The sequence below is a fragment of the Primulina eburnea genome, chromosome 17 (assembly GCF_022965805.1).
Source record: "Primulina eburnea isolate SZY01 chromosome 17, ASM2296580v1, whole genome shotgun sequence".
NCBI lineage: Eukaryota > Viridiplantae > Streptophyta > Magnoliopsida > Lamiales > Gesneriaceae > Primulina > Primulina eburnea.
In genome coordinates, this window is record NC_133117.1 from 26,780,686 (window position 1) to 26,797,219 (window position 16,534).

The 16,534-nt window shown below is 38.4% G+C and overlaps 1 protein-coding gene and 1 long non-coding RNA gene across 2 annotated transcripts in view; one reads left to right on the top strand and one right to left on the bottom strand.

The window, feature by feature from the left end:
• The window catches only part of LOC140818821 (uncharacterized), a 29,688-nt gene extending 16,946 nt beyond the window's left edge, over positions 1-12,742 (top strand). The window contains exon 2 of the long non-coding RNA XR_012115068.1: positions 12,466-12,742. This is a non-coding gene — a long non-coding RNA (uncharacterized lncRNA). The remainder of the gene's footprint in view (positions 1-12,465) is intronic.
• Positions 12,743-14,368: 1,626 nt separating this feature from the next.
• Positions 14,369-15,082, bottom strand: LOC140817999 (secreted RxLR effector protein 161-like). The gene has a single exon (XM_073177795.1). It carries the CDS (start codon positions 15,080-15,082, stop codon positions 14,369-14,371), a length of 714 nt encoding a protein of 237 aa, XP_073033896.1.
• Between the last annotated feature and the right edge of the window lie 1,452 nt (positions 15,083-16,534).

Consider the following 16,534-nt stretch of genomic DNA (forward strand, 5'->3'; position numbering starts at 1 on the left):
GAAGAAAGAGAAAGAATTCGAGGATTTGAGACAGGGTAGTATGTCTGTTGCTGAGTATGAGTCTCGGTATTCTGCATTGCTGAAATATGTACCACATATTGCTACAAATGTTCATGCTAAGATGAGGCACTTCTTGAAAGGGTTGAAGTTAGAGTTATTTGATCGTGTGCAATCAAATAACCCGATATCATTTGAGGATGCAGTGACGAGGGCTGAGATGGCTGAGTTGGTGATGCAGGAGTATGGGGCTCAGGGACGATTATCAGAGCCGACTAGGGAGTCATTGCGACCACAAGGACAGTCTTTTAAATATCAGAAGGGTTCATCTTCTTCATCCTCATCTAGGAAGCGCCGATTTGATTCACGACGTGTTGAGAGTCGTGGGGGCAGTTCTCAGTCTGTTCAGGGGCCAAGAGGGGAGTCCAGAGCAGTGAGATGTTTTCGTTGTGGGGGACCTCATCTGATCAGAGAGTGTACGCAGACCGAGATCACCTGTTTTGAGTGTGGCGGTGTTGGTCATTTGGCGAGACAATGTCCTAGTCGTGAGGGACAGCGAGAGCCTAGGAGTGCTAGAGGTAGATCCTCAGAGAGAGGAGGACGACAGCCTCAGCAGTTTATACCACGACCTTTTGGAGGACAGCCACGTATGCAGGGAGCTGGTCCGTCTCAGGCACATGTGTATTCTTTGACACGAGAGCAGGCAGAGGAGGCACGAGAGGAGATGATAGTGGGTAAGTGTTATTTATGTTCTTATCCTGCTTATATTCTTATTGATACTGGTGCCTCGCATACATTTATATCGAAGAGGTTTGTGGTTGAGCATCATATGCTCTCGTCTCCATTGTCTATGCATATTTCTGTTTCGACACCTTCTGGAGTTGATATATCAGTTGTATCGATGATATCAGATGGTATTATTTCTTATGAGGGCTATGAGCTGAGATCTGATATGATTATTCTAGATATGACTGATTTTGATTGTATTGTGGGAATTAATGTGCTGAGGAGATATTGTGCGACTGTTGATTGTTATCAGCGGGTAGTATATTTTATACAGATGAGAAAGAGCGTTGGATATTTTATGGGAAGGGTTCTTGTCCCCGTGTTCCGTTGGTATCTGCCATCCGGATGTCTCGGTTATTGGAGCATGGGCATGAGGGTTATCTTATTTATACTATAGATGTGACAGAGAAGAAGAAGGAGGTGGGAATAGAGGGCATACCTATAGTTGCTGAGTTTGCCGATGTATTTCCTGATGAGATTCCAGGCTTCTCACCAGCTCGTGAGGTGGAGTTTGGGATTGAGTTGATGCCAGGTACTTCCCTTATTTCTCGTGCTCCTTACAGAATGGCATCAGCAGAGTTGAGAGAGTTGAAAGCCCAGTTGCAGGACTTGCTGGACAAGGGATACATTCGCCTTAGTGTATCACCTTAGGGTGCACCAGTCTTATTTGTGAAAAATAAAGATGGAACGATGCGACTTTGTATTGACTATCGACAGCTGAATAAGGTAACGATTAAGAATAAATATCCCCTCCCTCGTATTGATGATTTGTTTGATCAGTTACAGGGAATCTCAGTATATTCGAAGATTGATTTGAGGTCAGGATATCATCAGATACGAGTTAGAGAGGAGGATATTCAGAAGACAGCATTCAGGACCAGATATGGGCATTATGAGTTTTAAGTTATGCCGTTTGGGTCGACGAATGCTCCAGCTATGTTCATGAGTTTGATGAATAGGGTATTTCAGCCTTATCTCGACCGGTTTGTTATTGTGTTCATTGATGATATATTGATATATTCCAGGAGTGAGGCTGAGCATGCAGAGCACTTGCGTTCAGTGTTACAGGTGTTGAGAGATAGACAGTTGTATGCCAAACTCAGTAAGTGTGAGTTTTGGTTGGATCGAGTGGTCTTCTTGGGTCATGTTATATCGAGAGATGAGATTTCTGTTGATCCAAAGAAGGTCGAAGCAGTGTTACAGTGGTCTGCACCTACATCTGTACCAGAGATCCGTAGTTTCTTGGGTTTAGCAGGTTATTATCGTCGATTTATCGAGGGATTTTCAAAGATTGCCAGACCTTTGACACAGTTGACTCAGAAAGGTGTGCGATTTCAGTGGTCTGAAGCATGTGAGAGGAGTTTTCAGGAATTGAAGCACCGACTGACGACTACACCGGTGTTATCAATCCCTACAGAAAACGAGAGGTTTGTTGTTTATACTGATGCATCATTACATGGTTTGGGATGTGTTTTGATGCAGGATCGACATGTTGTGGCATATGCCTCGAGACAGCTGAAACCACACGAAACAAGGTACCCCGTGCATGACTTGGAGTTGGCAGCCATTATCTTTGCCTGGAAGATATGGCGACACTATTTATATGGTACCTCGTTTACGATTTATACTGATAATAAGAGCTTGAGATTTCTATTTACATAGACAGAGTTAAATATGAGACAGAGACGATGGCTAGATTTGCTGAAGGATTATGATTAGAAGATTGAATATCATCCTGGTCGAGCCAATCTTACAGCTGATACATTGAGCCGTAAAGTGAGTTGTACTGCAGAGGATGTGAGTCGTTTATCAGCTATGATGATTTCTTGTTGTTCATTGGGATATGATTTTGATATCTCGACGACTCCTATCCAGGTATCTACCTTATTAGCTGAACCTAATATATATGGTTGTATTCGTGATGCACAGATGACAGACGAGAGAGTTCAGCAATGGAAGGAGTTAGTTTCTCAGAAACAAGATACTCGTTTTAGAGTCGCTGATGATGGCAGTTTGAGGATGAATGATAGATGGGTAGTTCCTGATATATCTGAGTTGCGCCCGGGCCTGTTGCGGCGTGCACATTGTAGTCGATATTCTATCCACCCTGGTGGCAAGAAGATGTATAAGGATCTACGTTCTCAGTTTTGGTGGAAGGGAATGAAACGTGATGTGATTGATTTTGTACGTCGATGTCTCAATTGTCAACAGATCAAAGCTGAGAGGAGAAGGCCAGGAGGTGAATTGAGGAGTTTAGAAGTACCGACTTGGAAATGGGAGCACATATCGATGGATTTTGTTACTCATTTGCCAAGAAGTACTGGAACTATTGATGCTATTTGGGTGATTGTTGATCGATTGACGAAAGTTGCACATTTTATACCCTATAACATGAGTAGTACGTACTTGACGATGGCACAGTTGTATATACGAGAGATCGTACGGTTGCATGGGATTCCAGTGTCTAATATTTCTGATAGAGATCCTCGGTTTACTTCTCATTTTTGGGAAGGATTGCAGACTGCGATGGGGACAGAGTTTAGATTGAGTACAGCTTATCATCCCCAGACGGATGGTCAGACTGAGCGTATTATTCAGACGCTGGAGGATATGTTGCGTGCTTATGTTATGTATTTTAAATCTGCTTGGCAGTCATCTATTCCATTGGTGGAGTTTGCGTATAACAATAGTTATCAGAGTAGTATTCAGATGGCTCCATTTGAGGCATTGTATGGGAGGCGTTGTAGATTTCCTTTATACTGGGATAATGTGGATCGAGTTGCAGTCACGGGTCCTGATATGATTCATGAGATGGAACAGAAAGTAAAGTTGATAGAGCAGCGATTGAAAGCAGCTCAAGATAGACAGGCCGCCTATGCAAATAAAAGACGAAGACCATTAGAATTTCAGCAGGGCGATCGAGTATTTTTGAAAGTTTCTCCTTTTCGTGGCACAGTGCGATTTGGTATGAAAGGAAATTTGGCACCGAGGTATGTTGGCCCGTATGAGATATTACATCGGATAGGCACTTTGGCTTATCGATTGGCTCTACCTCCATCTTTATCTGGTATTCATGATGTCTTTCATGTGTCGATGTTGCGGAAGTATGAGCCAGACCCTTCACATGTGTTGGATATTTTTGAGGTTCAGTTAGATCCTGATGTGTCTTATGTTGAGAGACCAGTTTGTATTTTGGATCGATCTGAACGGAAGCTTCGTAGTAAGCTTATACCGATGGTGAAGGTTCAGTGGGAACATAGAGGTGTCGAAGAGGCCACTTGGGAGACAGAGCAGCATATGAGAGAGCTCTACCCCTACTTATTCTGATGGTATGACGTATCTGTTATTTATGCATTTTATTACTGTTGTTTATTAATTTCGGGGTCGAAATTCATTTAAGGGGGTAGTAATGTAATGTCTGAAGTAAATATCACAAGTTATGGATTTAGTAATGTGAGATTACTAAATAATTATTGATTTTTAACTATAGAAATATGCGATATCTTGATAATATGAAGTCCAAATGATTTGAAATTTGGATATGACGTAGAAAACTCAAAGATATAGAAGTTTCATGTTTTGAGTTTTGACAAATTTGATTGTTTGACTGGTCCAAAGGTATATACCGATATTAAAAATGTTAAATATATTATATTATATTATATTATAATTAATATAATATAATATAATAATAATAATAATAATAATAATAAAATTAAAAAAATGAGATAAATTTGAAACTCACGTTCACGTGAGTTTCATTCACTTTGCACAGTAGAGTTAACAGAGAGGAAACGGAGAGGTGAGAGAGAAAGAGTTTTCAGATTTTCTTTTTGATCGTGCGACTTTTTGGTTTATCCAATCGAAGAACCGACTTCATTTTTGAAATCGTTAACACGAGGTCTTCGATTTGAAGTATAAATTTTATATTTTTTGTGATGTTTGAAATTTGTCGATTTCTGAAATAAATCCGATAAATTGTTAAATTATACAGAAATTGAAGATTGTTGAATAATATATGATTTTAACGAAGTAGAGAAGATTATAGTGATGTTATTTTGAATTATTCCTAATTTATTATAATTAGGGATTTTTAATCGTTGGATTGAGATTGGAGAGTTGTTTGTCAGTTGCTATTAATTCTGATCATATATTTGGAGTCTACGAAGTATAGGCTACACGTTGATATAAAGTTTTCGTAATTTGACGGATGTTGTAAAATAGCCTATTATTTGAAGTTAATTTATTAGGGTGTATTTGATGTTAGTATTGTGAATTAAATACACCAGAATGTTAAATTGTTGAACGATAAGAATTTATAATCGAGTTTTATAGTTTGTTGAATTAATTGTTGTTGGGCTATTTGATGTTTTATATTGAGGCTATTATGATTGTGTTGATACGATGACAATGATCTGATAATTATTGTTTAATTATTTAGATACATCACAAGCCTCGAGATCGAAGAAATAGCCAAATTATATATATACTCGATTATCAGGTACGTGTTGACGTACGAGCATATGTTGTTATTGTTTAGTATTGATGAATACTATTGCGTTGAACGATGATAAATCGCCGGATTTGGGTGAAATTGATATTATATTTGTTGTTGTTTATTATTGTTGATATTGTTGACTATCATTGTTGGGAGACGTCTCGTTGACGTTGTTCGTTCAACGATATTGCTGTCGCCGGTTTTGGGGTGCGACGTATCGTTGATGTTGTTATTCGTTCGACGATATTGCTGTCGCCGGTGTTGGGGTGCGACGTATCGTCGATGTTGTTGTTCGTTCGACGTTATTGCTGTCGCCGGTGTTGGGGTGCGACGTATCGTCAATGTTGTTTCATTGTGATGTTGTTGAGGTTGTTGTTGGTTGATTGTCCAGAAACGTCAAAGGGGGTATTTCTATTATGATTTCAGTTATATTTTATGTTGTTAATATAACTGTTATGTATTACGATGATGATTGTTGTATATGCTCACTCTTTTAGGGTTGTTTCTGTTGGGCAGGTTACAGGACTATGCGTGAGACATGATAGTGGTGAAGGACTAGGTGTGTCTAGTCAAACAGTCCTGTCGTTGATAGTAGATAGAGACAATATAGTTTATTGTCTTACTTGAGTTGTATGTGTGTATTTATTATACTGTTTCTGGTGCATTGACGTAGATAGTGTGGTGATTGCACTATTTTGTCGTATATGCATTATATTATTACGTCGTCGAAAAGAATTTTTTTTATGCATATGACGTCACATGTTGTATGATTACGTGGCGAGGTTTGGGACGCCACACACGTGAAAATAAACGGCGTCATACTATTGGGTCCTTATTAAACGTAAGGCAAAACACGCGGAGGTAGCATAGGGATGCAATTGGATTCCACCTTTTAGAAATTATAATTGACTAGTTTCGAAATTTAAAAATTGTTCTGAGCTAAGAAAAGATTCTGTATGTACTTGATAAGAAGCCACCGAAGGAAGAAGCTTCGGTCATCAGTGAGACTGAACTAGCTAATCTTGAGAAATGGTGGGACCATGATCTCCAAGCTAAAAGCTATATGTTGGTTTCTATGTCGAATGAACTGTAGAGGCGATTCGAGGAGGCTGTGAATGCTGCTGACATTCACCTTCATCTGAAAGAGTTGTATGGAGTACAGACTCGCTCAGAGAGACATGCTACTGTGAAAGAACTAATGACTACACGTCTGCGAGATGTGACTTCTGTCCATGAGCATGGTGTTAGGATGATTGGGCTCATTGAGAAATTGGTGGGGCTCGACGTGGTTATACCTGGTGAGCTTGCGACTGATATTCTCCTGCTGTCACTACCCCCCTCGTTCGATGGATTTGTGGTTAATTTCAATATGAACAAGCTTGAGGCCACCCTTGAAGAGTTGGTTAATATGGTTACTACTTATGAGGCCACAATCAAAAAGAAAAAGCATGTTCTTCTAGTGGGTTCTTTGTATGGTACGAAAAAGGGAGCCCCAAATAAAGGCAAGAAGCGTTCTGCCCCTCCAAAGAAGAACAAGCCCAACAAGAAGCCATACAAGAAACCTAAACCGGGGCCCACAAAGCCTGACAAATCAGAACAAGTCTGTTTCCACTGCAACAAGCCTGGACATTGGAGGCGTAATTGCGAGGAGTATCTAGCCCAGAAGCGTTCTGGCCATGATATGTTTTATATTAAAGTTAATGTTTATATTAATTCCTCTTCTTGGGTATTGGATACCGGATGTGGTTCTCATCTATGCAATGATTTGCAGATGATGGGAAGAAGCAAGAGGCTTAGAGATGGTGAGACCTTTCTAAGACTAGGAAATGGAGCAACAGTTGTTGTCACTGCAATTGGAGACGTTACTTTAATTTTGGACACTAATATTAAGTTGTTTTTTAGAGACGTTTTATTTGTTTTGGAATTGGTTAAAAATATTATTTCTATTTCTATACTTGATAGGGATGGTTATTTTTGTGTTTTTGCTAAAAGTGTTTGCAATTTATACAAGAATGAATGTTTGATTGGAATTGGAGGATTAACAAACGATCTCTATAACTTAAAATTAAAAGATATTCCGTTAAACAATGTCCAAACGCATACAAAAAAAACAATGAACAAAAGAAAAATAGAAGATCCAAATCCGCACAAATATGGCACGCTAGACTAGGTCATATTTCCCAAAGAAGGATGCACAAGCTAGTGGGAGAAGCCATGTTTGACTTGCCAGACATAAATTCTCTACCAACTTGTGAATCTTGTCCAAAAGCAAAAATGACTAAAACTCCATTCAATGGAAACGTGGAACGTGCGCATGGTCTACTGGATTTGATCCACACGGAAGTTTGTGGCCCGCTAAGTGTTAGCACAAAATTTGGGCATTCCTACTTCATTACCTTTACTGATGACCATTCGAGGTATGGGTACAGTTTATTTGATGAAACACAAATCTGAATCATTTGAAAAGTTCAAAGAATTCAGATCTGAAGTAGAAAATCAGCTAGAAAGAAGTATCAAGACACTTCGATCTGATCGAGGTGGAGAATACGTAAGTGCTGAATTTTTGGGTTATCTAAAAGAGAATGAGATTCTCTCACAGTGGACTCCACTAGCAACACCACAATTGAATGGTGTCTCTGAACGTCGAAATCGAACCTTGATGGACATGGTTCGATCTATGATGAGATTCACTGAATTGCCTATATCGTTTTGGGGTTTTGCGCTTGAAACTGCGGCAATGTTGTGGAATAATGTCCATACTAAAGCAGTGGATAAAACACCATATGAGATATGGATGGGAAAATATCCCAAATATTCTTACATGAGAATATGGGGACGTCCTGCTTACGTGAAGCAGACAGTGGAGACAAATTGGATAGTAGATCCACTTTGTGCTACTTCGTAGGATATCCAAATAATTCTGTTGGATATTATTTCTATCATCCCAATGAAGCAAAAGTGTTTGTTTCAAGAAATGCCACCTTTTTGGAAAGGGAATTTCTATTAGATAGAAAAGGCAGGATGATAGAAGTTGAAGAAATCAAGATACTCCCTCAACTATAGAAGTTGAACCCATTTCCCAAGAACCAGTAGTCAAAGTACCAGCTTCTAGAAGGTCTGATAGGGTTATTAAACCACCTGCAAGATATACTCATATACGCTTCTTCATGAACAAGGCCATGATGAGTCTTGTGTTGGATGTGATCCAATGAATTTCAAATAAGCAATATCTGATACTGATTCAACCAAATGGCTTGAAGCCATGCAGTCAGAAATTGACTCTATGTATTCAAACCAAGTCTGGACATTAGTGGATCTACCTGAGGGAATCATTCCCATAGGATGCAAATGGATCTACAAAAAAAGCTTGGGGCGGATGGGAAGCTAGTGACCTTCAAAGCAAGACTGGTTGCAAAAGGTTATACTCAAAGGCAAGGAATTGACTATGAGGAAACTTTTTCACCAGTTGCTATGTTTAAGTCCAATTATAATACTACTCGCCATAGCAGCATGGTATGACTATGAGATGGCAAATGGATGTAAAGACAGAATTCCTCAATGGAGACATCAAAGAAGAAATTTATATATCTCAACCTGAGGGATACACATCAGTGGGAAGTGAGCATAAGGTATGCAAACTTCAGATATCAATATATGTTCTCAAGCAGACATCAATGAGTTGGAACCTCAAATTTGATATCACTATCAAAGAGTTTGGTTTTGTTAAAAATCCTGAGGAACCGTGTGTGTACAAGAAAGTTAGTGGGAGTGTAGTGACATCCCTAATACTTTATGTTGATGATATCATGCTCATTGGGAATGATGTAGGATTATTGCAATCAACTAAAGTATGGTTGGCCAGTAAATTCTCCATGAAGGATATGGGTGAAGCATCCTATATATTAGGAATACAAATCTATAGAGATAGATCCAAAAAGATGTTGGGGCTCACCCAAGCCACATATATCGATACCATTATAAAACGATTCTCTATGGAAGAGTCCAAGAGAGGATACTTACCAATGTGTCATGGTGTTACTCTATCTAAGGCAATGTGTCCCAAAACTAATAAAGAGATAGAGATGATGACACGAATTCCATATGCGTCAGTCATTGGTAGTATCATGTATGGTATGATATCGACATGTCCTGATGTTGCTTATGCTTTGAGTGTTTAAGCAGATATCAGGAGAACCCTGGTCCAATGCATTGGAAGGCCATGAAAGACATTCCTAAATACTTGAGAAGGACTAAGAACTTGTTCATGATCTATGGGAGTGGAGATTTAAAATTGGAATGCTACACTGATTCTAGCTTCCAATGTGATGTAGATGATTCGAAATCGACATCTGGTTTTGTATTCATGCTTAATGGTGCTGCTGTATCTTGGAAAAGTTCCGAACAAGACACCGTTGCGGATTCCACCACTGAAGCTGAGTACATTGCTGGATCTGCTGCAGCCAAAGAGGAAGTTTGGATGAGGATTTTTGTCCAAGAGTTGGGCGTTATTCCTAATGGAGTTGATCCAGTCCCGGTGTACTGCGACAACACTGGTGCCATTGCGCAAGCAAAGGAACCAAGGTCTCATCAGCGATCCAAACATATACTGAGAAAATTCCATATCATCCGGGAGATTGTGGGAAGGGGAGACATATTAGTCGAAAGAATCCCCTATGCAGATAATGTTGCTGATCCACTTACAAAGCCCTTACCAAGACCATTGTTTGAGAAGCATCGTGAAGCAATGTGATTAAATTTTATGGGTAGTTGGCTCTAGGGAAAGTGGGAGATTGTTAGAGTAGATACCCTGAAAGTCAACTGTTGACTAGTGATTTTATCGACTCAGTTGTAAAGAACAATCTTTATTTTAATATAATTCATTATTTCATGGTTTGTTATTTCTTTATCTGTATACCCATGCTATCAAGCATAGATAAAGACCTTGATTATACTTTAATACAAATGAATCGTAATTCGATGTTGAAACTCGTTTGTGAACACTGTATGATCTAAATTTGTTCCTAGTCGATTCAGCCGCCTAAAACATGGATAAAGGTCGCTTGAGTTCGAGACTAGCATCTGTGATGTTGTGTACTGCATTTCTTGGTAAGGGCATAGAGATGTCCAAACATGCAGATGGGTAGTCATATGATGATTATACCGAACAACCCTCCCTCGGACTTTCCAAGTGGTTATCATTCATCGAGAGGATAAGTCAATGGTTATGATTGTACTTCATTAGTCCTTACGACTTGGGACAACACTGAGGCTCTATATGCTAGGGTTGTGCTTTGACTCGTTTACTGGCTCCAGGAGAGTCATCAGGTGGCAAGGTTGGGTATATTTAGGACACATATGAGCCAGTGCATTGTAGTCGGGGATTCGCCGCTCACCTGCGGGTGTGGATATCATATGTTATCTTATGAAATAATAGTGCATAGAATCTCTGGTCAGAGTATTTGATGTACATTAGAGAAAGAGTTATCCAATAGTACACGCGATGCCACTATTATAGTTATCACATTATGATCGAATTAATATGCAACCCTCGATGAACCAATGGTTGCAAATTCGATCGAGATATATGAGAGGAATGGACCATATTGTACGTTAATCATAATCGACTGGTTCTTGCAGGCACTATCGGTGATACCTAGGGGATCATGGGGCGATGCTACTAGAAGCTCTTACAATGATCCGATGGGTGCAATCAGAAATGAGTTCTGACATTCTTGATCAAGGTGTTGACGAAAAGAATGGGGCTAACTAGAGTAAGCCCGAATAAAAGATTATGTCTTGAATCACAAAGAGTTGTGAACCTACGGCTAGTTGTATCCATGAATCATTGAGGGTCAAACAAGCACTAGATCGTTTGTTCCCGTTGAGAGAATAAATTCAAGAAGTTGAATTTATATTATATAGTAAATTCAAATAGTTGAATTTATGATAATTAAATTTTGAGAGAATAAATTCAAGGAGTTGAATTTATAAAATTTGAGAATTTAATTTATTAAACTTGAATGTTGGGTTTATTAAATATTTAATTTTGGAGGTGATGAAAATTCAACTAGTTGAATTTATAATTTAAATAATAAATTCAAATGTTGAATTTATAATGATTTAATTTATTAAACTCAAAAGTAGAGCTTCTTGATTAGAAAATTAAATATGATGGATAATATGTTTAATGGGCTTATAAGAGTATAAGCCCAACATATTAAATAATTAAAGTATTAACGGACCTTGATTAATTGATTAGATTAGTTGGACTAATCCAATTAATTAATCAAAACCCATTATCGTTAATTAAAGGGCCCAATTATTATACTATGATAAATAGGTCAAGGGTTACTTTTAAAAGGGGTTGAGAAGTCAAAAACATAGCCTCCAAGATCACAAATTTTCGAGAACCTCTCCTCCTCCGAAGAAAAAAATCGGCCACCTCCTTTTGAGAAAAGTTTTTGAGCCGTCTCTAAATAATTTTCTCCTACGTTAAATATCTTCCAATATTTCTAGTGCAATTTGGAAGATGATCAAACAATCCAGTCGTGGACCTAATTAGAAGAAAAGAAATTATTCTCTTGAAGAAAGTTCGTAGGGATTCACCAAGAGCTAATCCGTTTATACCGGATTAGTTGGAGCCACGTGATTAATTCACAAATGTATAATTTTCTAACATCCTATGAATGTTTTTGTTAAAATTATACGAACGCCCAAAGCAAAACATATTTTTATTGTCAAAATAAATAAAATTTTAAAACTTCCGCTGCGTTTGGGCGTGTAGAAAACCAAGATTCAACACCTACATGATTCATTGATTTAACACAAATTTTATTAAAAAAAGGCTCTGTTTTTCTAATGATTGATAGTATTCTTTGAGGATTGTATCATTTTTTGTGTGTCATCCCAATTTTTTTTATAAAGTTCGATTGTTTTCTTTGTTCATATCGATGGGCTATTAATTTCTTTGTTTATCACCTACACACCTACCTTGTAATGTTAGTAGCACATTCACGTATAAGTGTTATTGGCACATTCATGATATGTAATCGGTGATTTTATTTGATGTTTTATGTTCTAAAATAATGATCTTGTATGATGTCCTTATCATATTATTTTAATTTTTTTTGACAATGATGCATTTGGCTGCATATTTGCGTTTTCCGGTGACTTGTACTTTATAGATATGCTCGGTGGTCTTCTTATTCTATATATGCTATCAAGGCTGTCGTGTTTACAAATATAAGCTTCTTGAGAAGGAGTTGGTTATTTTGGATAAATTCAAGAAGTTTACTTGCTTTTAAATCCTCCCAAGATTGCGGAAAATTTTTGCTCTTGTGAAATTTATAAAGACGGGGTTTGAGATTAACACAAGCAATAGCAATTGGGAGCAAGATTGTCAACTTGTGTATCGAGGTGGCAATTGAGAACCGCGTAAAGCCTCTGCTATGGATGAACGAGGTCTTGCCACTATTGATGGAGCTGACCACCTAGGCCGGATTCACTTAATCATATAGTCTCAGTCTTAGCAAGAACTGTTGTTTGTGGTATTCAAATATGAGAGGATAAACAAGAAGAAAACAAAGGAATGGCTTTGTAGAGGCAAGTGTTGAACACTTTCTTCTTAAGAAGAATTTGTCCCTTACAATGTGCTAAAGGTTTATGGCAATCTTCTCCCAAGATACAACTACAACTCTTGAATAATGAGCACTCAAATATTCAAGTTCTTTCACAAATAAATGAAGAAACTCTCTCTTTTTGAAGAAGGAAGAAGACAATAAGCATATGATATGTTATGTATGTTTGATTTTCAAAATATCAAACATTTAATATTTTTCATGTGAAAAGACACAATCTTTCATTCATAGGGATGTCCCTTGGCCATTGTAACTGATCACAAGCATCAAACAATGCCAAAGGAATGAAAAAATGTCAGAAAAACTCGAAAAATCTGAAGGGACGAGTCTGTGCGCACGTCTGCTCGCGCTGCCGAGTAGCTCTCGGCAGCGCCTGTCGAGAGCGCTCGGCAGGCGCGCGCACCCGCGCGCAAAATGCGAACGGGGGCGCGCCTGCCACTGGCATCCGCGCGCACCTGCGCGCAGATCCGCGCACAGGTGCGCGCCTGCTACTGTTCATGCGCAATTTTTTTTTCTCCGATTTTCGTCCCTTACATGTTCCGACTACTCGTTTTAAGTTCGTTCAACATTTGATGAACTTGTTTCGAGTTTAATTCAGAACCACCGAACTTAATATTCGTTCTTCGTTTCGAATTTTTTCAATCAAACATATTGATTTACTTACTTAATTTTCATTCATTAAGCATCAAATTTTCCAACAATCCCCCACATGAATGAAATTAATGCATGAATGCTCGTGATGCATAAGAGAGAGTATATACATAAATTATCACATCAGGAGAGGTAGCTTTTGGCTTTGAACCTGCCCTAGTGGAATACAATCGGATTTACTAAGCCACGAAGTGAACGTGATGTCTTGAACTTCTTGGCGGTTCATGTAAAACCAGACAACTGTACCCACATGATAACCTTCCTTCCATTTCCATTTTGTTTTATCGATTGTGCCAGTTTTGGCCATGGAACACATCTTCGCTTCATACGTGTTTCATTGAGGCGGCCCGTCCTCACACGTACATAGGTGATCTCCTTGTAAAAGGGTATTCTACTTACCCCGCTTTTGCAAGATACGGAATCATTAAAAGTACAATACTTAACCTCACTACCTTTGTAGGCAACTTCACTCATCGTCTTATGAATGAGGAGTGATTCCTCAAGTTCTCATAACTTAGTTGTCCCATTGAACCAAGATCTTGGGATCTCCAATCTACAAGGTTGGGTTGCCACTATGAAAACTTTATTTGGTAGGTTTTAAGCCCATTCCTCTTGACAGACAGTACATTTGATCTCTATCTAATGTTTTTGTAAGCGGATCCGCTAAGTTATCTTTTGATTTAATATAATCAACAGATATAACTCCATTAGAGATCAACTGTCGTACAGTATTATGTCTTCGACGAATATGTCTAGACTTGCCATTGTACCTACTGTTTTGTGCCCTTGCAATTTCCGACTAACTGTCGCAATGTATCAAGATTGCTGGCACTGGACTTGTCCCACATGGAATGTCCTCTAGAAAGTTTCGAAGCCATTCAGCTTCTTCTGCAGCTTTATCAAGGGCTGTGAACTCCGATTCCATAGTAGATCTTGCAATACAAGTTTGTTTCGATGACCTCCAAGAGACAGCTCCTCCACGAATGCTAAATACATAGCCGCTGGTGGATTTGGAGTCATTGGTTTCAGAAATCCAATTTGCATCACAGTATCCTTCAAGAACTGTAGGATACCTTGTATAATTTAGTCCATATTCTGAGGTGTGCTTTAAATATCTAAGCACCCTTGTCAACTCCTTCCAATGTGCATCACTAGGATTACTTGTAAACCGACTTAACTTGTTAACCGCACAAGCGATGTCCGATCTAGTACAGTTAGTGATGTACATAAGGCTTCCAATAATTCTGGAGTATTCCAGTTGGGAAACTGGTTCTCCACGATTCTTCGCCAAATGGACATTTACGTATAAATGCGTTTTTACTGGGGTAGAGTCATAAGCGTTAAACTTCTTTAACACTGTTTCTACATAATGAGACTGAGATAGGACTATTGCTTCTGGAGTTCTAAAGATTTTAATCCCTATAATTACATCAGCAATACCCATATCTCTCATATCAAAATGTTTTGTCAACATATTCTTTGTACCCTCAATCAACTCTTGGCTATTCCCCATTATTAGCATGTAATCCACATATAGACATACTATCACGTAAGATTCTCGAGTGCCTTTAATGTAAACACATTTGTCATACTCATTAATCTTAAATCCATTTGACAATACTACTTTGTCAAATTTTTCGTGTCACTGCTTGGGCGCTTGTTTAAGTCCGTATAGTGACTTAATTAAACGACAGACTTTGATTTCTTGTCCTTTAACAATAAAGCCTTCAGGTTGCTCCATATATATTTTTTCTTCAAGTTCACCATTTAAGAATGCCGTTTTGACATCCATTTGATGTATCTCAAGGTTATGCAAATCTGCAATAGCAATGAGCACACGAATGGATGTTATTCTTGAAACTGGTGAATACATGTCGAAGAAATCATGACCTTTGCTTTGTCTATAGCCTTTGGCCACAAGCCTGGCTTTGTATTTTTCAATACTTCCATCAACTCTCATTTTCTTTTTCAATATTCATTTGCATCCCAATGGCTTGGTACCTAGTGGAAGATCCACTAGTTCCAAAGTATTGTTTTGCAAAATAGAGTTCATTTCTGAGTTGATGTCTTCTTTCCAATAAGGAGCTTCAGGGTTAGCCAGAGCATCTTGTATGTTCTTTGGTTCCTTCTCCAACATAAAAGTATGAAAGTCTGGACCAAAAGACTTTGAGATTCTAGCTTTTTTGCTTCTTCTCGGCTCTTGCTATTTTGAAGAGCCTTCCAATGGTATAGCATTTTCATTTAGAGTTGGATCATGTGTAGGTACTTGACCTTCATGCTCCATCTCAAGTTTTCGTTTGCTAGAACTATTTTCTTTCCTCTCTTTACAAGGAAATATATTTTCAAAAAATACTGCATTTCTTGACTCAAGTGTCATGCCCGTATTCATTTCTACATTTTCAGATTTGTGCACTATAAACCTATAGGCACTACTATTATGTGCATATCCGATAAATATGCAGTCGACCGTCTTTGGTCAAATTTTTTTAGGCTTTGGTATTTCAACCTTTGCTAGACACCCCCACACTTTGAGATACTTGTAGGAAGGTTTGTGACCTTTCCACAATTCATAAGGTAACTTGTCATTTTTCTTGTGGGGTATCTTGTTCAGGATGTGATTATCCGATAGTATTGCTTCTCCCCACAAGTTTTGGGGTAGTCCTGAACTTGTTAACATAGCATTCATCATTTTTTCAGAGTTCGATTCTTTTTTTCGGCAATGCCATTTGATTGTGGTGAATAAGGAGCAATCGTTTCATGAATTATACCCACAGATGTGCAGAATTCATCAAACGGTGCTCCGTATTCGCCCCCTCTATCGCTTTGAACCCTCTTTATTTGTTTGCCTAGTTGATTCTCAACTTCGATCTTATAACATTTGAATGCTTCAAGAGCTTCATCTTTTGACCTCAAAAGATATACGTAACAGTACCTTGTATTATCATCAATGAATGTCACGTAGTAT